Source organism: Podarcis muralis, chromosome 13 (genome assembly GCF_964188315.1).
Source record: "Podarcis muralis chromosome 13, rPodMur119.hap1.1, whole genome shotgun sequence".
Taxonomy (NCBI): domain Eukaryota; kingdom Metazoa; phylum Chordata; class Lepidosauria; order Squamata; family Lacertidae; genus Podarcis; species Podarcis muralis.
The window spans coordinates 51,800,360-51,823,925 of NC_135667.1; the positions used below are offsets into that span (position 1 = coordinate 51,800,360).

The window sequence follows — 23,566 nt, forward strand, 5'->3', positions numbered from 1 at the left end:
CATTGTATTTTATTTTATTTTTTAAAAAGGGTGTGTTTTTTTAGAGGATGTATAGGGCTGTTCAAAATCGCCCATGGTTTATAGTACTAAAATGAGATGCCACAACACACAGTTTTGTATGTGCATTGTGGTTTTAGGAGTAACGGCAGTTACTTAAGCTCCTCAAACCAAGGGTCAGCTCAGAAGTTGTTTTTTTAATCAATCAGGGCATTTATACAGAGCTAGTGCTATGCTCCATAGTGCTATTCCATTGTCTACCACACTATCTTCTTTCTCTTGCTGCAGAAATGTTTTTAAGTATTTTGCTTGTCTCTCCAAGGATCCACCTGAAAAGGGGTTCCCTTTTCTCCTGTCCTAGTGACCTTTCCAATAAGGGGATTAGATCCCACCAGTGATGGGAGGGAAATATGTGTCTGATTAAAAAGAGGTGAATTCTGCATACTCAATGGAAATAACACTCACTCTTGGTTTCCCGGCCAATCCATGTTCCATCTGCACATTTGGTAGCTTAGCCTGCAAAAGAGGAGACTGAGAAGAGCTGGGGTAGCCATTTTCGAATGTCTAAGGGGCTGTCACATGGAAGATGGAGGAAGATGGACCTGAACTATTGGATTCAAGTTTCATGAAACTAAGCAGGAATAGCTTTCCGACAGAGCTGTTGAACAGTGGTAGACTCTCCTTCCTTGGAGGTTTTCAAGCAGAGGTTGGATGGTCATCTGTAATGGATGCTTTAGTTGAGATTCCTGCATTGCAGGGGGTTGGACTAGATGGCCCTATATAATTCTATCAATCTTCAGATATAGAAAACAAAATAAGCCAAACTGGCCATTAAAGAAATATTGGACCAGATGGCTTAAGCAATTTATAGTGATTCGTGTTAAACAATTTATTCTGTGCTTAGCATTGTTTGCCTAAACTAATCATAGCAGATTAGCCTTTGAAATGTGTAAGTCGATCTGATTCCTCGATCATAATGTTTTTAGCTCTGTCAACACCAGCTGACATTTGCTGATAACATGGCCAAGTGCAAATAGTCATCTCTAATATGGGCTTTCCGCTTGGGAAGGGGGTTAGGAAGGAATATTCTTAATGCCTAAACCAAATTCACACAATCTAATATCTGTGTAATTCATCTCTATCTTATAGCTATATCTAGACAGACAGCCATGCTAGTTTGCTGCAGCAAAAACAGAATCTTTCGTAATACGGCACCCTGTGAGAGACAAAAATTTGGCACCCCCAAATTTCTCAATTATGGATCTTCTCGATTTTGTGCCCCCTCGTCTCAGCACCCTGCCAAGACCACCCTAAATCTGGCACTGCTTGTGGTACCATAAATATTAATAAATGTATTGTGTCATAAGTGGACCACAGTTCATTCTGTCATGTGCATGGAGTGTTCTGATGGTGGTTCTGCTAATAGTGATGGTTTTGTGGGATAATCAGCCTCATATAACCAATATGCTTAAGGCTGATGTGCCAGGCTTAGCTAGGTCACCCACCCCCCTCACCTTGGGAAGAAGGTAATCAAGTCTATTGTTGTACCCTAGTCTACCTGATGAACTCAGCATATGAAGAGGCTAAACTGACCCTTCAGATTTTGCTGGACTCCAATACCTATCAGCCTAGCCAATGTGGTGGGAAAATGAACATGGACTATGAGAGTTGTAGTGCAACAATTCTAATGTGAAGAAAGGGGAGGGGGGTGCTCTGGCAGAAGAGAGAGGGGCAGGGCCCAGTTGACTACAAGAGTGAATTTCAGATAAAGAATATTAAAAGGGATAACTACTAGCAACAGTAAAATGGGCAAGGTGACCAGCTTCTCCATCAGCTATATACTATGATTTGTGTAGATTTTTCAGAGTTTGGGGCTATTTCACATTTCAGACACCTGCTGAACTGAGTTCATGGAAATCATATCGGCTTCCAGAGGCTTTGTTTACTTGCTTATTTGGTTGTGTTGTTGTTATCGTCTATTATGTTTTCTATCTGATCCATATATGCAATGTATCTTTTGCAATAACTGCTTACCTCTCATTCTTCACTTTCTTCATTTGGTTCCTCAGGAACAGCCTCTACTTTTCTTCTTCTTCTTTTTTCACTGAAGAAGGAAATTCATCTTATTGTGCAGGAGTGAGAAAAGTGGCAGGTTCTGACATCACGGCCATTCATGGGAAGTGAAGCAGTTGCCCCCTCCCACAAGAACCATAATCCTTCAAGTCCCAAGCTTTCAATTTATAACAAACATTAAATGTCTAGCATTTGTAGAACCTGAGATACGAGGCAAAGTGTGCAGGTGCTATTCCCATTTTTGTGAGGAATTCCCCTATTCCCACCTTTGAATGTTTTACTCCCCCTGAAAAATTCTTGTGGATGCCCATGGCAGACATTTTCCTGTCTACACAACTTTTAAAGGTACTAAAACATGTTATCACATGATGTATTGTGAAGACATCCTTCCTATACCATAAACTTATATAATACTCACTCTACCCCTCCCCAACCCTCTGGGAACAAGTTGTTTTAAACCCTCCCTTTCCTCCAGTAAACTAAGGGCTGCATGGATGGTTCTGTGAGGAGAGGTAGGGATCTTCACCAGAGAATTTACAGCACTCTCACCAAACCAGAATTCTTTGGGAAAATGAAACTGGAATAAAACTGATACTGCAGCATAGATTCAGATACAGAGCATACTTGGTACAGACCTGCACTGTGGGTTTTAGCAAGTGCAGACAGGCTCATTTTTAATCATTTGCTATCCCCTTGTGTCTTGCTTGTTAAGATTGTAGGCCAGCGACAAAGAGTTGTGATAGTTTATTGTGCTGTTCCTTCTCCCTCCTCCTCCTCCTTGAATCAAATAATTTGAAGACCTGGACATACCTGCCTACCTGTTACCGCAGTCAAATGGAGTTCTCATTACAAATCACGTACAGGCAATCACAAAACTCCCATTTTCACATAAGCGGTGCAATAAAAATCAAAACATTCCATTAGAATCCTCATAAAGAAAGGAAAAAGTAAGCAACCTCAGGACTTCTGAGTGAATTCCGGTAGGTAAAAGATAAAGGGGACCCCTGACCATTAGGTCCAGTTGTGACCGACTCTGGGTTGCAGCGCTCGACTTGCTTTATTGGCCGAGGGAGCCAGCGTACAGCTTCTGGGTCATGTGGCCAGCATGACTAAGCCGCATCTGGTGAACCAGAGCAGTGCACGGAAATGCCATTTACCTTCCCGCCAGAGTGGTACCTATTTATCTACTTGCACTTTGACGTGCTTTCAAACTGCTAGGTGGGCAGGAGCTGGGACTGAGCAACGGGAGCTCACCCTGTCACGGGGATTCGAACCGCCGACCTTCTGATCGGCAAGTCCTAGGCTCCGTGGTTTAACCCACAGCGCCACCTGTGTCCCTAAGGTAGGCAGGATAGCAAATTCTCTTTTCTTAGCCTCATAATTAAAAGAAGATCCACCCAGATATAGAGGCACATTTTCCATTGTGCCTTTCCATTGCATGCCATGGGATACACTGCTTGGAGGTACTTCTGGTGGCCTCAGTGGCACAGAGTGCCTTGCATCCAATTTAGTTGGTGGCCCAGCTGCACCGCTATCTGGAGAGGGATAGCCTAACTTCTGTTGTTTATGCCAGGCATCCTGAAACTCGGCATTCCAGCTGTTCTGGGACTACAACTCCCATCATCCCTAGCTAACAGGACCAGTGGTCAGGGATGATGGGAACTGCAGTCCCAAAACAGCTAGAGGGCCGAGTTTGGGGATGCCTGTTCTATGCTTTGGTAACACCTTACTGCAATGTGTTATGCGCGGGGCTGCCTCTGAAGACAGCTCAGAGACTTCATCTGGTGCTGAACTCGGCAGCTAGATTGCGCACTGGGGCAGCGTTTTGAGCCAATTAGTTTACAGGCCCAATTTAAAGTGCTGGATTTGACCTTTAAAGCCTTGAATGGCTCAAGACCCCAATACCTCAAGGACTGCCTCTGCCCATATGAACTGACTGGATCTTGCGTTCACCATCTGAGGCCTTTCTTTGTGTGTCTCCTCCATGAAAGGTCCTGAGAGTGGCAACATGAGAGGGGGTCTTTTCTGTGGAATGCTCTCCCTGGGACCTTCATGAGACACCTTTAGGTGCCAGGCAAAAGGCTTTGACTCAGTAAAAAAAGCTATGGCCTTGTGTGTGGAAGAGTTACTGTTTTTGTTTGTTACTATGTTATGCATTTGTGTGGTTTTATATTGTAAACCACCCTGTAATCCTTGGATAAAGGGTGGTATGGAAATATAGTAAGTAATCGAAATATTTGTAGTTCTACATTTTTCTGGCCATACAATCAAGATCACTTCATCTCCAGTAACATACATAAATTAAAAGATGATTCAATACAATTCCGACATGACATATGTCCAATGCAAATAATTCAATGCTTGGAGACCATAACAAATTTTAATGTGCATTTTTTACAGAGTAAACAGAGGGGCGCATTGCCATCTGCAAGGGCTCAGACCAGTGAAAAGTGACTGCATGGATTACAAAATCTCACATAGCACTGAATTACAAATTAAAATGAATGCGTTGTTGAAAAGGAAACAGAGATGTCATTTGGTGGCACCACACTGAGATAATACTCAAACTGGCTTGCAGGATGGACCACAGAATGTCTATTCTGAAGTTATATCACACATACTGTAAGCAATTTACAGAATTTAAGTTAGGTTTGCATATACAGGAGTTGCAAAATTAGAGAAAACACATCAAAATAGAGAACACACACAAATAAAAGATGTATTTATAGAAACCTTCAAGTGCTCCCCAGGGGTTGGCGAGGGCCAGCAGCTGCCACCATCAAACAGGAAAGAAAGCAAGAAACAGTAATGGGAGAGGGAAAATCAAATGAAAGAAGATAGGATGCGCAGGAGAAGTTCCAACACTTTCTTCCGCCTCGTCCAGAAACATATAGTCCTCTTGTACAGTGAGCAGCTTTGAATTCTTGTCAGATTTGCTGCCTAGAACAAAAAGCACTTTCAACACAAGGTTGTGTTTTAGATCTTGCAGGCCGGGCAAGTTTTGGGCTCAGATTTGGGAAAGGGGAAGTTTGAATTCTGCTTCCTTTCAGCGTAGAGTGGTGCTTGTCCAAGTATAAGAACAAATGTTCAGTTGGATGATGCTAAAAATTTCTAGGCAACCCCTGAAGACTCAAGGGAATTCAATGCTTCTCTTCACTGAATCAAAAAGGAGGGGGGAAAGTGGAAGAAAATGTTGTCGTCAAGTTGAACAATGTTCTGTTACAGCACTCCAGATCCCCTCAAAGAAAAGACCAGTGGTACATTCCAAAGAAAGTAAGACTTGAAGAAACTATATGCTAGCCTCTTCTCTCCTTTTGCAAAAAAAATTCTTTTTAACATTTTGTTTTGTGTGTGTGTGTCCTGAAGAAGGTGCTCCTTTTGTGTAGAGAATTAGAGTACATTGGGTGCAGAGAGGTGGTTGGAAGTTAGGGTCAACTTTGCTGTCCGCTCCGTAGGTTTTACAGGCGATTTGCTCTTTGCTTTAAGAAGAGAAAGTGATATTGGAAAAAGTCAGCACTTTTTAGATTAAAGCAAAGCACCCTTCACAAAGCCACAAACAAGAAGCAGGACAGAAAGTCCATGGCTTGTAGCTATCCTCGCACCTGCGGAAGAAGTTATAAGATATTCGCTCATCTTGCAGATTTCCAATGCTCCTTTATAAGGCTGTTTAAACACATACATATTTTTTTTTTATACTTAATTAGCTGGCCAGCTTGGCTCTTGTGCCCATGACTGTCTTGGCATGCACTGCAAATAACAACACATACAAAGTATTTCAGTCCCATGGAAGTTCTTTGCTTAGTTTTCTTGTATGCCTCTCTCAGTCTCAACAATGCAATCCGATTGCCGCATGGCAAAAGGAACAAACTGATATACCTTCCGCCTCAAAGCATTTATTTTTCTTTCTTTAACGCAAAACATATATAAAGTCACTGACATAGCAATCCCCTCTTGGCTAGAAAACACTTCCTGCAGAAATTAAGCAGGCAGCGCTGTGCAGATTGTGACCCATCAAACCGAACACAGTCCAGGAGTGATGCGTTGTGGCTGTGCTTATCATAGAAGGCTTATCCAGTCAGCCCCCTGTGAAACAACACCCACAGCTGGTGGGTTGTGTTTGGCTAGGTGAGAAACAAGCTGTGCAGTCCTGTGCTAAAGAGTCTGTAAAAAAAAGCATTGCATCGGACAAAAAGGATATGTTCAAAAATATATGTAGCATATATTTTTTCCTAAATGCTTATTATTTCAGGTTAGGCACTTTCCCCTCTAATTAAAAACAATAATTATAATACTGGGAGTGGGGCAGAGCTTGCTAGTGGAAAATTAGCCTTCCATGCAGAAGGTCCAGATTCAATTCTTGAGACCCAAAAATGATATTGGGTGGCCGGAACAGGGAAGACTTCCAGCTGCCCAAGGCTGCAGAGAGCTACCACCAGCCAGTCCTGGTGCAAATGGCTAGACTTGGCATTAGGTTGCTACAAACGTTCATAAAAACAAAATGGTGGTATGGCATAGATAGCTGATTTCTACATATCTTGCTGCCTCGGCTGGTAGACCACTGTCACACAGCTAGTAAACTGTGTTCAGTTGGAGTCCAAACCAGATGTGTACTTAAATCCGGTAAAAACCAATGGGTTTAAGTGTGCCTAACTAAGTTTTGGACTGGATTAATGCCAGTGACATCTGAGAGCCTGCTCTTTTATATATTATAACATTAGCATGGGCTAGCTCAAAGAAACATTAACAGGTGTGACTTGGGGACTGCAATGTACAGAACATTTCTTTGATCACAAAAATATGCATGTTAGTATGATACTATCATTATAAAGCACAATGAAATAACAGAATAACAAATATTAAAAGGTTCATACAAAGTGAAGTGAGGAAGAATCTGCTAAATCTATTTCTTTTTTCTTCTCTTTTTTGTTTCTTTGATGATATGGCTGTGACCCAAAAGATTGTGAACACGTGGACTTTTGCAGAAATGAATTAATGTGTGTATACTACATATGGAAAAGGGGAAGTGGGACTGTATCATTGACTCCACCCCGATATCACGAACTTTGGTTATGATGCCCTCTCCACCCACAATATCCACACGTTGAACATAATATTTGCCAACTGGTGCCTACTCAAGCTCAGCTGAGCTAAATGCCTGGAGACGCTCCTCTAATTGGCAGGTCCAAATGCTTGGCACACCTATGCAGGATAGCTCAGTTGGTAGAGCACAAGACTCTTAATCTCAGGGTTGTGGTTTCAAGACCCAGGTTGGGAATAAAGATTCCTGGAAGATTCCTTCCAACTATACAATTATATGATACTGTGATTCTGTGTTCAGCTGCCATGCCTCAGAGCTGCTTCGCAGTTATCACAATGAACATATAGATACCGAGGGAGCTTGATGCCCCAGAAGTACAGTCCCATTCTCTCTTCTCCATGTGTACTTTTCAAGTGTGAGCAATGTCTAAAATGGACACTTTCTTGTAATTAGCTATGACAGTTCTCATGGTCTCCTGACTATGGCCTATGTTCTTAGACATATTTGTCCCGAGGCTTGGGATTCCATTGGCCTTGAGAGGTTTAAAACACTTCAAGCGTATTGTTGTATGACAGCAAAACAGCCTTTTCCCATGGACATTTATAGTTTCAGAACTAAAAACTGGCACGTTAAGGCCAAGACTGTGCGTGGCAAGAATCAAGTATGCACCCAGGTTACTTGCCACCACATACACAGTTTATTTCGGTCGTAGCAGGTTCATTTGTTTTCATTTTATTCAGTTTCATTTTAAATCATGTTCGACAAGACATGTGCAAGTTAAAGCAGACCTGAATATGTAAATAAATTTAAAAGAAGAGGAACTTCATTCCTTTCATATTTCTCATTGAAATGTCCAAGATGTAGCATAGCAAGTTTTCATCTTCTGCAATTATATGTCTACACAGGCTTCCACGAATTTCTTTTTTAAAATAAATAAAAAAATCTACTGGTAGAATATGAACATTTAAAGAAGAAAACATTTGCCCTGTATTTTGGAAATATAGGTCTAATCTCCTAGCGTCAGCAAAAGAGTCCAGGATTCAGGAGGCAATACTGCCCTGCCTTGCATGGCTATATATTTCCATCTTCCTGTGACTTCAGACGTATTCTTACCTATCAGTTTTCCCCCTTCACATATCAAGATTTCTCTTCCTGCTCTAAAATTACTCATCACCAACAACCTGAATTTTTGAAAAGAGTTTGGACCAAACTACACATGGTTTTCAGTCAGTAGCTGTTACTGCTCCACACCTCCACGCCATGTCTTCTGATAGAATGCCCACTCACACATGCTCCACCCGACAAAGAAATACATCACCAAAACAAGACTAAAGAGGATGCAAATTTGCACATGGTGATTTATATGTCTAGCTGCAAATAAATAAATAATGGCTATGTCCTTCCAGTGAGCACTAAGGAAATCAGCCCTGAGTGCTCACTGGAAGGACAGATCCTGAAGCTGAGGCTCCAATACTTTGGCCACCTCATGAGAAGAGAAGACTCCCTGGAAAAGACCCTGATGTTGGGAAAGATGGAGGGCACAAGGAGAAGGGGACGACAGAGGACGAGATGGTTGGACAGTGTTCTCGAAGTTACCAGCATGAATTTGACCAAACTGCAGGAGGCAGTGGAAGACAGGAGGGCCTGGCGTGCTCTGGTCCATGGGGTCACAAAGAGTCGGACACGACTAAACGACTAAACAACAACAACAACAACATAACAAAGGCTTTTTAATACCGGAACTCGCCAAACTCAGTTCCGGCCCCTCTCAGATGGGCACCATTGCCATTATAAGAGAACAAGAAAGATGTTCATGGTGAGTTCCAGCACCTCTTTTTCTAGAAAACTAACATTGGCTATCCTAATAAGATAGAAAGGTTGTGTGTCAGCCTTGAGGAATTCTCTCCCTCCCCCCGATGGCACCACGAGGCAGGGAGGAAACAAGAAAGTTCTTACGTATGATTTATTCAGTCATCATGGTCAAAGACAAAGAATTCCAGTCATTCCTCCATAATGGAGTTGCTCACACTGAGCTCCTCCCCCTTCCCCCTCTCACAACAACACCTGCTTCTAAGGTGTCTGTCTGCAGACAATTGTCTCTGGGCTCTTTGTTCTTGCACCCTTTGGGGAGAAGGGGGGGTTGGTTATGCTGTCCAGTGACATGTAAGCTAGCTGTCCTGCCTCCCCTGCTCCTTCTCCTAACACAGCATAACTCTGCTGTTTGCCTGTCTCTGAGCTGTTATCTTCCTCAAAGCCCTGCTGTGATTCAATGCAGCCTTCCCCCTCTCCTGCAGTGTCAGCTCCTCCTCCTCCATCTCACCCTCTTGAGTCCAATCCCTGACATTGTGTGAACTGGAGCCCCATGTGCCTGCTAGGTAAGTCTGCTGCCCAAGTCCTAACTGTTGAAAGGCAATTTCTTGGCTCTCCCTTCTTCCAGTCTCCTATATTTAAACCGAACTTGGACCGAGCAGCCCTTTCAATAGCAGAGGGCTCCTCCAAGTTGAGGGCTGTTCTCTGGAAGCCCTTCAAATGTCCTCTGTGCACAGTCACCCTACATCGCCCTCAATGCTGCCCCAGACCCTACAAACAGGAGCCAATGAAGTCAAACCATGGAGAGGGGTTACACAGCATGATGACATCGCACCATGTGTCAGTTCTGAATAAACATTATTTGGGTGTGTGGGAATGTCGGCAACATCCATTCGTTAAAAGTAATGTGTACTTTGCCCCTCAAAACCATAGTTGAAAATCAAGCATGTAAATTCATGCAAAACAAACATAGCTGCCTGCAGTATATTAACTTGCATACATTATGCACTGGATTTTGAGTTCCCATTGTACAGAGTTTAGATTATGTTGGGAAATTATAGAGGCCTTAAGTCAATGCCAAAGACAGATTGCATTTTAAAGATTGATTATTTGGGCCTTTTTCAAACATTACTGTTGAAACTAGGCATGGGTATTTCTAGAAATACTGTCTGGCATTTAAACTCATTCAGCTAAATGCCCTTCATAAGGTATGTTGGATGAGAAAGGGAACTTGGGCTTGGCTTGCTTCCCTTTGTTGACACTGTGGTTGTCAGCAGGATGTGGTTGAAGTGGGACTTGTTCAGTCTGATCCTATGCATGCCTTTGTGAAACCGATTTGGAACATCCCCAGCACTAGGTCCTCTTTCAGTAAGTAGCTCAATGATTAATTATTCCTAAGGCAGCTGCAGTTGTTGAAATGGTTCATTTAACATATTGGAAATACTCTTCCTTTCCATCAGTTCATAGGAGTGAGAGACAACTAGGCACTTAGTCCACAAATGTACATAAAAGGAGAAACAAATGAGATTTTATTTTTATAAGCTGTAACAAATAAGAAGCTGGTCTCCTTTTCGGGATAAGGCATTTGATTTAAGTGACTGCCGGGTGTGGGAAATGTTTTTGAAACAGTGTGGGTGCAAGTTTTGCATTATAGATAGGAGACTTTCTTTGGCAGTGCAGTGCTTACAGTTGTCAATTTTGATGGAAAGACTTGGGTTCAAATCTCTGCTCATTTACACAGCTCCTCAGCTCACCACGAGCCATTCATTCCCTCTCTGTCAGCCAGCCCCACCTCATACAGTGGTTGGTGAGCATAAAGTGTAAAAGACCATGTACACCATCCTGAACTCCTTCAGGGAAGAACGGGATTTTAAAAAATGAAACAGATGAGCAAGGCACTCTTTCTCAACCTTGCCCCCCCCCCCCCCCCGTATGTGATTTGAGGCATGAGAACGAAGAAGAAACTAATGAATGTGAAGCATTTGAATATCCTGAGAGAGAAAATAAGGTGGGTGAGTGCTGAACTGTCCCTACCATAATTCATTATGGGCTGGGGATGAGAAGCAACCCTTCTTGCCATCTGTCTCTGCCCAGAGTACCTACTCCATGGGTTAACTGAGAAGCTGAAGTTGCCTTCGCTGCAAGAAGCCAAGTTACAGGGAACCAGGCAGAGGGCCTTCTCGGTAGTGGCGCCTTCCCTGTGGAACACCCTCCCACCAGATGTCAAAGAGAACAACAACTACCAGACTTTTAGAAGACACCTGAAGGCAGCCCTGTTTAGGGAAGCTTTTAATGTTTGATGGACTACTGTATTTTAATATTTTGTTGGAAGCCACCCAGAGTGGCTGGGGAATAAATATATTATTGTTATTATTATTATTATTATTATTATTATTATTATTATTATTATTTGGAGAGGGGATGTAGGGATGCACATACAGTTTACCTGCTGCAGAATTGCAGCCTGTCAGGCTGCTTCCAGCGACTCCCACGGCCAGTTGCCCAGAAATGTACAAAGACAAGGAATGTTCTTACTGTCCACTTTTTATTCAGTATTTATAGAGAGAGGCTTTAGAACCCAGCCTCTTGGATAATGGCATTGTCCCGAGTGAATCTGCTTCCCCCATCTCTCCCACTTCCTCATTCATCAAGCACAACGTCTCTACTACAAATGCTGAGAAGTACCTTCTGTCTTTGAGCTCTTTGCTCTCCTACTTTCAATGCCTGCCGGGTTCTGGGAGAGGGAGGGTCTGGAATGCTTTCTTAAGACACTGAGTCCGTCAGCTGTCACTCCCCTGATAGTGCTTCTTCTTCTTCCTCCTCCTCCTCTCCCATTATTTCCCGACTTTCCCCCTCATCTTCCTCTGAGCTGTGACCTCCCTCAAACCCCTGTTGTAATTCTGAACTGTCTTCCTCTTCTCTGGAAGGGTCAGGCTGGGGAGGCGGTCTCTACCATTCCTCCTCGGCCCAGCCCCTGATATAGCCAACCATATTGTCTCTACTGTCCTATGTTAGGTGGCCATAACCTCAAGGGAGTAGCTGTCAATCTTCCTTGGCCTCATCTGCTCTCAGTACATTTTAATCTAGCTAGCTGCAGAAACCCATATGATTTTGTATTGGCATATGTGCCATGACATGGAACTGGGTAGTCCTCAACATCCATGTGTCTCCCACAGTGTCCAATCATGTAGTGGACTTACATGCTTCCAGGTAGCTGAATGCAAGTCAGCACCCCTTTGCAGATGTCTGGGCTTAACCTGTGGACACAAGGGGGTTCGGCTAGAGCACTGTGTGCAATGTTAGGGTTCAGATCAAGCACCAACAGCCCAGCATCAGTCCCTTATATACCCATGGATGTTGTATGCATGGATAATGTATACACAGGGCTACAATTTGAGCATAAAACCAGGGAACGTTTGACGGTCTTTTGCATGAGTTTGAAAATGATTCTGATTTTCTGCTATTGCCCTGCAGAATTAATTAGAAACAGATTTTCGGTGTTTCATTGTGATTCCTCTCAGTGCCCCATTTCTTCTTTACCGGCATTCTTCGTCTTGCCCTCGTTTTCCCATACTGCCCCTGGATCTTTTTCAATGGCATCTCAATGTCATGTCTGACACGAATGGCCATGAAAAAACAAACCAGCCAACCCACATGCATTCCTACAGCAAGCAGGATTCAACAGCAGTCTCAGCAAATGAAGCTGAGGAGCGTTGCAGCAAATAAAGAAATATTTCAGCCCTTAAAAATGTCTTCAGTGACTGAAGAGAGTCGCTATTAACACACGTAGGAGTCAGTCATATTGGAGTGGCAGCGCACATTGTGTCTGTGCTGGAAACTTCTCTGCATCTGGCCAGCGTTATTGTGGAGGGATTTTAAATCTTTTTCATTCCCTGCCTGAGAAAATAATATTCGCTGCATTATAATTAAAGTGTGTGTGGGGGGGAATACAATACCAACACAGAACCTTGATGGTTATGAGACCTTTGCATTACTTGCAGAAATGTGAGTGAGGTTTCAAAACATAACTTAATTACACCCACTCCTCTCCTCCCACATTCCTGATTGCTACCTTTTCTGATACAGAACAAAGCCCTTCCCAGCTTGAGACCTCAGAGAGCTGTATCAACTGTCAATAGTACTTTACATTATTATTTTTCCACCGCTGTTTGTTCCCCTTAGCTGCTGCTGCTTCTCTGAGCATTTCCACTCTTCTTTCTTTGCCTCGTGTTCCTCAGCTTAATTTAGTGACACAGCTGTTGACTTCAATTCACCGTAGCAACCCATGTGTGTGTGTGCTTTTTAATGAACATCTACAGTAAAAAGTAGAGGGACGCGGGTGGCGCTGTGGGCTAAACCACAGAGCCTAGGACTTGCCAATCAGATGGTTGGCGGTTCGAATCCCCATGATGGGGTGAGCTCCTGTTGCTCGGTCCCTGCTCCTGCCAACCTAGCAGCTCAAAAGTACGTCAAAGTGCAAGTAGATAAATAGGTACCGCTTCAGCGGGAAGGTAAACGGCATTTCCGTGCACTGCGCTTAGTCATGCTGGCCACATGACCCGGAAGCTGTACACCAGCTCCCTCGGCCAATAAAGCGAGATGAGCACTGCAACCCCAGAGTCGGCCACGACTGGACCTAATGGTCAGGGGTCCCTTTACCTTTACCTTTACAGTAAAAAGAAAGTCCTCCCTTCTAAGTGGGTATCTGCTCTGTACCCACAAACTCTCCATGCCATTAACAGGGAGCGAGCAAGTCACATGGAAGCTTTCATATTCAACTCCACAGGGGATTTCTCCATCCCATCTGACAAGAAAATTCAAGAGGTGATTCATCCCCTTCACAACCTCTAGTTGCACCTAGTTGGGAAATGGGAACAATCAGATTTCCCTCTGTATAAGTGATAAATATCTGGATTCCTCTTCCTAACTGGCCAGCCGCTCCTGCAGAACATTTTCCAGCACTCTTAGTCCCTCTCTTGAAACTGGATTGCATCTTTCCTGGAGAGATTTCTAAGTTATGTTGGTTGTCTTAGATAGGTGCTTTCTTTCTTCTAAAGCAGGCATCCCGAATCTTGGCCCTCCAGATGTTTTGGGACTACAATTCCCATCATCCCTGACCATTGGTACTATTAGCCAAGGATGATGGGAGTTGTAGTCCCAAAACATCTGGAGGGCCGAGTTTGGGGGGTGCCTGTTCTAAAGCTTTCCTCCATTTTCTTGCCCATTTTTTTTTAAAAAAATAATAATAATAATTCTGTCGTTTACTCTGAGTTGGTTACATTTATGTATAGCCACAAAATTTGGTCTACTCACATGGCCTCACCACCATTTCAACCATGTTCTAAGCTTTCAGGGACAGGTCCTGGGAACAAGGGTGGAGATAATATGTCACCACTGGTGGAGGAAGAAGAGTGTGGGGGGAGCGCACCACCCCTGGCAGCGTGATCCTGGTGGGGTGCCATCGTGGCTGCTCCCCCGCCTGTGCTGGGCACCACGCCCCTGCAGGTGGCGAACCCCGCCCCTGCCTGCTCTCCAATCCCCAGTGCCAGAGCATGAAGCTGCGCCACTGTATGTCACCCTGTGCCAGGCTATCTGATGCCCTCCCCGCAGCCCTAGTGGCTTAAGCTGGGCTTTGGGAAGGAGGCACAAGGCTCTGGCAGGATCCTAGAGCCCTCCTACCTCCTTGCCAAAACCTGGTAAGCACTTGCTTGGCTGTAGGACCCTGTCAGAGTTCTCACACCTCCTTCTTGAAGCTAGGCAAGCCCTTGCTGGTGTTTGAGAAGATGCCCTCTTTGGCTGCAACACTTGCACTGTCCTAAAGCCTCCTCTGCAGGGAATTGCATATTAGACGGCTGTTGGCTGTAACGTAGTTTCAAAGCATATTTCTTCCCCTTTTCAGCTCACAATAAATATTGCAAGTCTGAATCTCTTTCTAGACATGAATAGGTTTAGACGTGAATAGGTTTAAAAAGAAAGCGGTGGTGGAAAGACCAGGAGCAAATAAACCCAAAATAACACCTTGCCGTCAATCATACTTGGCAAGATTGAGATCAGGGAGTTGCCCTTTACAGGATCCATGATGCCAGACATAGCATTGTGAGGACATTGAAAAGGATACAAGGGCAGTGTGGGGAAATGAGGCCAAGAACGGCGAGGGTGAAGAAGACGAAGAAAAGGGGCACTGAGAGGAACAACCTTGCAACAATAGATGTGAGAACTTTTCCTTTTCTGAAGCGTTAAAGAAAATGAGGGGTATTTTCTTTTTCATAAGAAGGTCAGCTGTAACCTAGTTTCATGCACATATTATAGCCCTATGTAATATAAGTACCCAAGGGGTTCTTGCAGCTGCTCCCACAAAAATTCTCACTTATGCGGCACATTTTCTTTTTATAACTGCAAATGAGGTTGAACAATTTGGATGTTCTTTTCATTGCAGCATTCACATGTGTGCTAGGATGTTTTTCAAACAAGAATGGGAAGCAGAATTATGTTCCTTCTTCTATTATTATTATTATTATTATTATTATTATTATTATTATTATTATTTATTAGGTTTACATATCGCCCTTCATCAAAAGATCTCAGGGCTGTCACAGGATAAAAATACTAGATAAAAACACAGTTAAATGGTTAAAACAAAAACGATGAAACAATAGCCCCCCTCCCACAAACACATTTAAAAGTGTGTGGAATATTAATCAGCCAAAGGCCAGGTTGAAGAGGAACATTTTTGCCTGGTGCCTAATTCTGAAACAGACACCTTACTACTCAGGTTTGGCTAGAAAATCTGACTATATAAGTGTTTATATTCTGTTAAAGAGTTGAGTTCTAAATTGAAACTAGTTCAAATCCAAGCCTTCTTGTCCTCTGCCTTTTGGTCCAAAGATTGATGGCCAAAATGTGATTACTGAGCAATTGTGTGGGTGTCAGGGGCAGTATTCTGCAACTGATGCTACATCATCATCATCATCATCATCATCATCATCATTATTATTATTATTATTAGTTGTTGTTGTTGTTGTTGCTGCTGCTGCTGTTGTTGTACCTAGGTTGTGCATTTGTTTTTGCTAACTTACCCTTCTTATCTGAAATTTCACATGCTGGTTACCACCATTAGAAATCTCGAACAGTCTGGGCTTTGTGTCCTTTAGCATGTATTTACTTATATGAAAGTAAATTTCATTGAACTCATGCATGGAATTCCACTGTTAGAGACTACCTTCTCCTATGTCTTCTTCTCTGTTTGCTAAGGTAATCACATAATGCCTTACACAAGGTTTGCCATTCATGGGAGTCCTCTCAGAGGGTACCTGAATCTCATCCTTTTCTGAGGTGGTGCCCAAATTATGGAACAGCACCCTCCTGGGAGCATTCAGAAAAGATCCAAAAGAGGTTCAGAGAAGGAAAACTCCAATAATCAAAGGGATGGAGCATCTTCCTTATAAGGAAAGGTTACAATATTTGGGTTTTGGTTTTGGTTTCAATTTAGAGAAAAGCTGAGTATGTCCAAAAGTCCAGAGGCAGCATTATTATAAATTTATGGTGGGGTGGAAGGTTCGCAGGCTAGGAAGGACTTGCACACAAATTTATTGACAGCCGCACGAATTATGATAGCTAGGAAGTGGAAGGGGCAAGCAGAATATCAAATGGAAGAATGGTATAAAGAGGTGTGGGATATAGCTATTAATGATAAATTAGCATGTGCCATTAAGAAAGGGAATATGCAGGAGAAATGATTTTTGAGGAGACACAGAGAGTGTTTGTAGAAATTGTACCGTTAAAACGGAAATGGGTCAAACCATCGTAGGAGGTGCTGAAATTTTGGGAGGTTGGATAGTTACAACAGAATGGTCCTGGTGGTGGGGTGCATATTTTTATTCTTATTTATGTATGATTATTACTTTGTCAAAATAATAATGATGATAATAATAATAATAGTAATAATAATAATAAAAATAATTTTAAAAAAGCTGAGTAAGAGGAGACATGATAGAGGTGTATACAATTATGCATAGCATTGTGAAATTGGATAGAGGACAGTTTTCCTTCCTCTCTTGTAACACTAGAACTCAAGGATATCCAATGAAGCTTAATGTCACAAGTGCCAGGACAAACAAAATAAAGTACTTATTCACATAGCATATATGGATGACTTTAAAAGAAGATGCACCAATTAATGAAAGGTAAGGCTATCTGTGGGTGCAATGACCATCTTCTACCTCCACCGTCAGAGACAGTGTGCTTCAGAATACAAGGTGATGGAAAACATAAGACGAGAGAAGCCTGTTGTGCTCAGGTCCTGTTTTCTTGCTTCTCACACACATCTGTTTGGCCACTGTGAGAACAGGAAGGTGGACTATTTAAGCCACTAGCCTGATCCAGCAGATTATTCTTATATTCTTATGGCAAACTATGGTCTTAATATAATTCCCAGGACCGCTAAGTGAGCTTCACAGCTGAGCAGAGATGCAAACCAGGGATGGACAGATCCATCTATTTCTGGTCCATGTTAGTTTTGCATGGGTTCATTCATAAGTCGGTTCTGTCCCATTCCCAAATTAAGCTGCCATTTTAAACAAGAACATGAAAATTCCCATTTAACCACTTAATGCATATTTTATAACAAAATAATATTTAAATGTATATTTTATGGGCAAGTATGTTCCTGTTGTTTATATTTTGCAGTTTTGTGGGGGAGCTGTTGGGTTGTTGTTCTTATTTTTATTATGCATTTTGTGGTTTTATATCTTGATTTTATTGTGTGAACTGCCCTGAGACCCCCCAGGTATAGGGCGGAATATATATAAAACAAACAAACAAACAAACAAACACAGGCACCAAACTACACTGTTATTTAAGCCAAATCGGATCCTCCTAATTGAGGGTCCACATTGTGCGCAGGCCCAACGCGCCCCCCCCCCATCCTGGGGTGGGTGGGAGAGAGATTGAGCCCAGCCCACGCGAAGGTCCCACGATCACACCATGGCCTATTGGCCAATCAGAGATCAGTAGTGTGATCGTGGGGGCATATAAAAGGCAGCAACACATTTCTGGGGATTCACCTGGCTTCGCAACGCTGAATCCCCACCCAACCGTGCTATATTTTAGGTGTCTGCTTTGGCCTTGCTCTGGGCTTCGGTTAGTCGCCTGGTTTGGAACAGGGGCGGGGTAGGAAATTTTTTCCATTTGGCAAATTGGCACTGGCCATTTGGTTTTCGCCTACCTCTTAGCAATCGTCACAGCTTTTGTAAGGTTTGGTGGTTAGGCATTGGCTTATTGTGATGTGGGGGAGGTGAGGTGTGGCCATCACCTGCCCCTCCAGGTACAAGGGTATTCCAGTAAAGGAATCCGTGGGTCTGGATCTTGTCCAAAGTCCGCTTGAGGGGCTAGGGCCATACCAGGACCCAGCGGGAAACCCAGGGTGAGCTTCAATTGGATACCATCGACGGAGCTCCCTCATTCAGTTGTTTACCTTTCCAGACTTCCTGCAATTGGGCAGGAGTCCAATTGCCAATGCCTAAGCCAATACCACTCACATTGCTGTAATCGATAAAGTTGTGGCCTATATTTTTGCCCACTAACCTTAAACAAAAATTCTGTGTCAGTGTGTATTTATTTATCCTTGGGGGTGCGCTGGAGTCTTGACGCGCAAATACATGTGTTACTCACTTGTGGGGCGTAAATGTGCCACAGCCCATCACTGGCTCCTCCTCCATGTGGTTGTTTGTACAGGAAGCCCAGAAAGCGAGCTCATGCTCACTTGTGGGGGCTCTGCATCATCCAAATCCCCACACAACCCCATGTCTCAATTGTGTGCAGCCCCTACACATAATAAGCAAGTGCTCATGCATCAGGCTTTCTGTACTGACATCTGTGGGCAGCGCACAGTTTAAAGAAGAAGACCTGATGTCAGGGGCAATGCTAAAAGCATAGACCCATCTCACTCTGCACACAGTTATACATAAAGCTTTAGTTGCCATGAGAACTGGGTCTACCACCTACACATGAGTGTTCTAAATGCAGCCACCACAATTGCCAGCATGGCAACTATCAAATTTTGTTGTTGTTGTTGTGGCTGCATGTCACAAGCCCTCAACTGCTCAGGTGGCCCTAAGGATGATAGCCTTGTGTGCCAAGCACCCCTCTGATTGCATTTGACCTGGGCCAAGAATCGGTGTCTCAGCATTCCTGGCAATTGTCAACCCAGTGGTCTCTATCTCTCTCTCTCTAGCTATCTATCTTTCAAAAAAAATAAAATTGTGACTTGGAATAACATGAGGCCACTTAAAGCTGCTTCCCAGTCCTGTTGATCTGATGGTTTTACAAACAAGAGCAAAAGTGATAAGTGATGATGCAAAACCAAATGCTTTCTGATTTACCATGTAGGAGACTTGTGTTAAGCCTTCTCAAACTGTGTGATTCCTCTGGAGTGGGGATGGATATTTTCATGAGAAAGTGGGTGGAGACCATATGAGAAAGAGTTCATGAGCAAGCTTACGGCTTATCAAAAATTTGACCAAATATATATAGCTAGCATCATTGCTTGGACTGCTTACAAGCCGCCCAGAGTGGCTGGGGAAACTCAGCCAGATGGGCGGGGTATAAATAATAAATTATTATTATTATTATTATTATTATTATTATTATTATTATTATACCTAATCTTCCATTGAGTAAGTAGGGCCATGGTTTTATTAACTTGAATATAGCAAGATTTCCAATTTTAACATGTTAAACTGAGGAGCTACCTAGTGCCTCAACTTTTTGAGCAGCTCACTGTTCAAGTATTGAGAGAGGCTCCCCTGCAACACTTACCCTCACTCAGGACTCATAGTTTCAGGTAGCTGAAATAGGGCAGGTGGGTGAGTGTCTACAGCCTTCTTTGTGGGTACCACATCCTGAAGTAACAAGTTTGGGGAATCCTGATTCTCCCAACCACCTTAAAAGTGTTTCCAGATGCACATCAGATTTTTCCTTGACCAATTAACTTCTAAATAGAAATGCCCCCCACCAATTTTTACCCAAAGGTGGCATTCCCCCCCCCCCCGCAAGCACACACAATGTGTGGAGTAGGCAGGAAAAACCCAAAACCCAGTGTGCACTAAGCAAACCTGGTTGATTTTCTTGTTTGACAGGCAAAACAAAAACCCTAATTGGCCCCTGGGGTGACCACCTAGTCCAGAGGTAGGGAATCATTTTCACCCTGAGAGCTGCATGTCCACACGGGCAAACTTCTGGGGCCCACCTGCCAGTGGTAGCAAAACGTTGGTGGCGTTGGTGGCCAAAGTCGGTGGGACAAAGGATGCACCTCATTGTACACAAAAGTCTGGAGGTTTCTATAGCCCCCAGCCCTACCCAGGCTCGGCCCACTGATGAGGCAGGCTGAGGTGCCCACTTTGGGTGGGTAGTGGAAGCCAGTGGCGTAGAGTGGGGGGTGCAGGGGGGGCCCGGCCGCACTGGGTGCAACATCTGGGGGGGGCATGCTCGCACTCGCAGCTCTCTGCCCCTACCACGGGTTAGGGGGCGCAAATTACTTGCCTTGCCCCGGGTGCTGACAACCCACGCTACGCCACTGGTGGAAGCCCACCTCTGCTGCCTGCTCCACCAACTCCACTGGCAGGGGAGAAGCGATGCAGAAGTCGTTTGTGTTCCCCACCACTGATCTAAGTCTCATACTGCAGCCAAAAGATGGGTGGGTGTTATAAAGCTGTATAGAGGCCTGGCTTGGAGGGCAGAGGCTTATTTAGACACAAAAGCCTTGCCCCCCCCCCCAGCACTGGCGCAATGTGCACAGCCAGCCATGCATCTAACATTGTAACATGCCTCTCTTCCATCCAGGGCACCAGTAAGTCACCCACCACAATCTGCATTGGGCAGCTGTGCAGGCTGATAAATGTTGCCATTTCAAAAATCAGTCATAGTCCTTGCATCGTTTTCCCTCCCCTCGTCACAATATATTTGCATGCCAAGAAGAATATACAAGGGAAGATTTGAAATTTCCTGCAATTTCCAATTTCCCCAACTCAATAAACAAAGTTGTATTTTAAGTGTAAAATGTTTACCATCCAAACTGGAAATTCTAAAAGTTGCTTAAGATTATTATTATATTTTGCTTTTCTTAATTGCTTTGATTTTGGCAGGCTTCATCTATTAAACTTCCTAAGCTGCCAACTGTGAAACGCTGTCAGATGCTAATTACCAATGAACTTTGTCAGATAAAAGATGCCATTATATGTCAACTATTATATATAGTCAAATATATTATACCAGTGGCCTGCGTTCTTGAAAACACATAAGAAGTTTTTCAGTGAGAAGTTACATAACAATGGTGCAAAAACTTTCCCAAAAGAGGAGGTTTCCTCGTCATTCATTTTCTTCTGCAATGCACAGCCACAGGTGACTCTTGGGCAACATTCTTGAAGTGGACACACACGGTGTTCATTACCTAAGCAGACACCTTAAAACATCCCCCAGAAATCTCTGCAATGTATTGGGGTTCTGTGATATATCCTTGTGCACGAGCTATCAGTATTGCAAAATATTATTTTAGAATCTTCAGAGGAAATGAGTGCGGGAAGGGAAAAGTAAATCCAACCAGCTCCTAAATCCCATCCCCTTGCAGACCATCTCCTATAGGTAGGTGAGTGAGTTGAGGAATGCAGTTAATAGGTTAATTCCATTAAAAAGGAGAGAGCTCATACTGGGCAGACTAGGCATGCAACTTTGTCTTTGTGTTAAACGGGATCAGATTACAATGTTGGTGGTGGGTCATTGGTTGCGATCAGGAAGGAGTGGATCATTGCAGAACTGTGAAGTTACCTGAACTCTTTGAGAAGAGCTCATTTGGGAGGAAGACTTGGACAATTGCCAGACTTCAGGACTCAGTGAATTCTAAGCAGTAGCAGGACTCTGTGCAAATTGACTTAGAACTTGCACGTGGACTTTGTTCAGCAAGGACATTGAAGTATAGAAACCCCTCTGACACCAGAGAGGCAAAAGCTTTTGTGTAACCTTTTATAGAGTGGGAAAATACAGGGTGTGTGTTTTGTGTCAATTTAAACAACTCTGCTTAAGACAACAACTGTTTCACATTGGTGAGCTTAACAGCTTTACTGAAGCTTCCAAGCTGCACACAGAGAGAGCAAAATTCATAGGTGTCAAAGATAAACTCACACGCCAACAGAGGCTGCTCACCTATCAACCACCTGATGTCAGAGTGATGTCAGGTGATGGACACTTGCCAATATTTGAAGGAGTGTCACTGTAACTGTAATCAGTTTCCTTTGAAGATGGAATTTCGGTGCTACCTGACACTGGGAGCGCACCTTTGAAGAAGCTTCAAAGCCTCTGCAAAGGGGGAAGTGCTCTGTTTAAAAACATGGAGTGAAGCAGCTGCCTTGGGTGGCATAATCCTGCAGGGTGGCACTGGATTTTGCCAAAGCTCACTGCCATGTGACCCCAGTAAGCATGGCTTATGACAGGAGGCAGCATCTTCCTGTTTCGCCTCACATGGCCAGGGCTGGATTTAGGTTTGATGAGGCCCTAAGCTACTGAAGGTAATGGGGCCCTTTATATGTCCAGCTGTCCTTTGTCAACAACAAATTGTCACTTTTTTTTGTGTGTGTATTGAAAATATGCTACATGGTAGGGTTACCAGATGTCCCCGTTTCCTGGGGACAGTCCCTGGATTTGCAAATTTGTCCCCGGACAAATTCCATCCCCGGAATGTCCCTGAATTTCATCTAATGTCCCAGGGAAACATGGCAGCAGCAGTCTAAGCTGCCCAGAGCCAGCCTAGTAGCGCAGTTGGCTCTGGCTGGCTTCAGGAGCTGCCTGCTGCCATGGAGCCCACCATTTTACCTCACTGGAAGTCCCCATATGATGTGTTGTGCACAAGACACATCATATGGGGCCTCTGTGTAGGGGCTGAAGATGCGGTGCTGGGTGAGAGCTGCGCGGGGTCATTGAGCTTGGTGTGCTGCTGCAAGGAGGGAGAGGGAGGGAGGGAGGGAGGGAGGGAGGGAAGCACGGCTAGTTCTCCAAGAAAGAGCTTCCTAGAGGAAGGCCGCGCAACAGAGGAGACCGCAGAAGAGAAGATATTACTTCTTTATTTTTTTAAATAACCTTTTCCCTCTCTTAAAAAAATGATTGTTTGAATGATTGATTGTGTCCCCAGATTCATTGAAATAAATCTGGTAACCAGGTAATTTATGGACCTAATAGGTATCTAAAGCCATTTGCACATAACAAAATATGTATCTTATCAAAGTAATTGTTGAACTGAAATACAATTAAGATGAAGTATATTAATAGTGAAATACTTTTAAATTTTTTGGGGCCCCCCAAGAGAGTGGAGTCCTAAGCTATAGCTTGTTTAGCTTATATGTAAATCTGGCACGGCACATGGCAAAACAGGACAGGCCTCTCTTGGTTCCCAATGATCCCCCTTGAAGCCCCTGATAGTTCCTTTGTAGCTGTCTCTATAGTTACCAGACGCATGTGTGACTTCATTTAATTAGGCCCGTAGTCCAGACGTTCTTCACCCCTGTTTAATGCCTAACATCTATTGAGTTTGGTGGGGAAAGTTGTCGAGGAAATCTGGATAATAACTGATATCAAAATGTGAAGTGGAGAATTTTGTGTCCTTCA

The 23,566-nt window shown here is 43.6% G+C and overlaps 1 protein-coding gene across 3 annotated transcripts in view; it reads right to left on the minus strand.

The window, feature by feature from the left end:
• Positions 1-4,396: 4,396 nt before the first annotated feature.
• Positions 4,397-23,566, minus strand: part of VSTM2A (V-set and transmembrane domain containing 2A) — a 39,364-nt gene continuing 20,194 nt past the window's right edge. Inside the window, exon 5 of one of the 3 annotated variants that reach the window (XM_028703244.2) lies at positions 4,397-5,672. In XM_028703244.2, coding sequence (XP_028559077.1) covers positions 5,596-5,672 — 77 coding nt within the window. In that variant the 3' untranslated portion in view covers positions 4,397-5,595. The other 2 variants (XM_028703243.2, XM_028703245.2) reach the window with 2 other exon arrangements.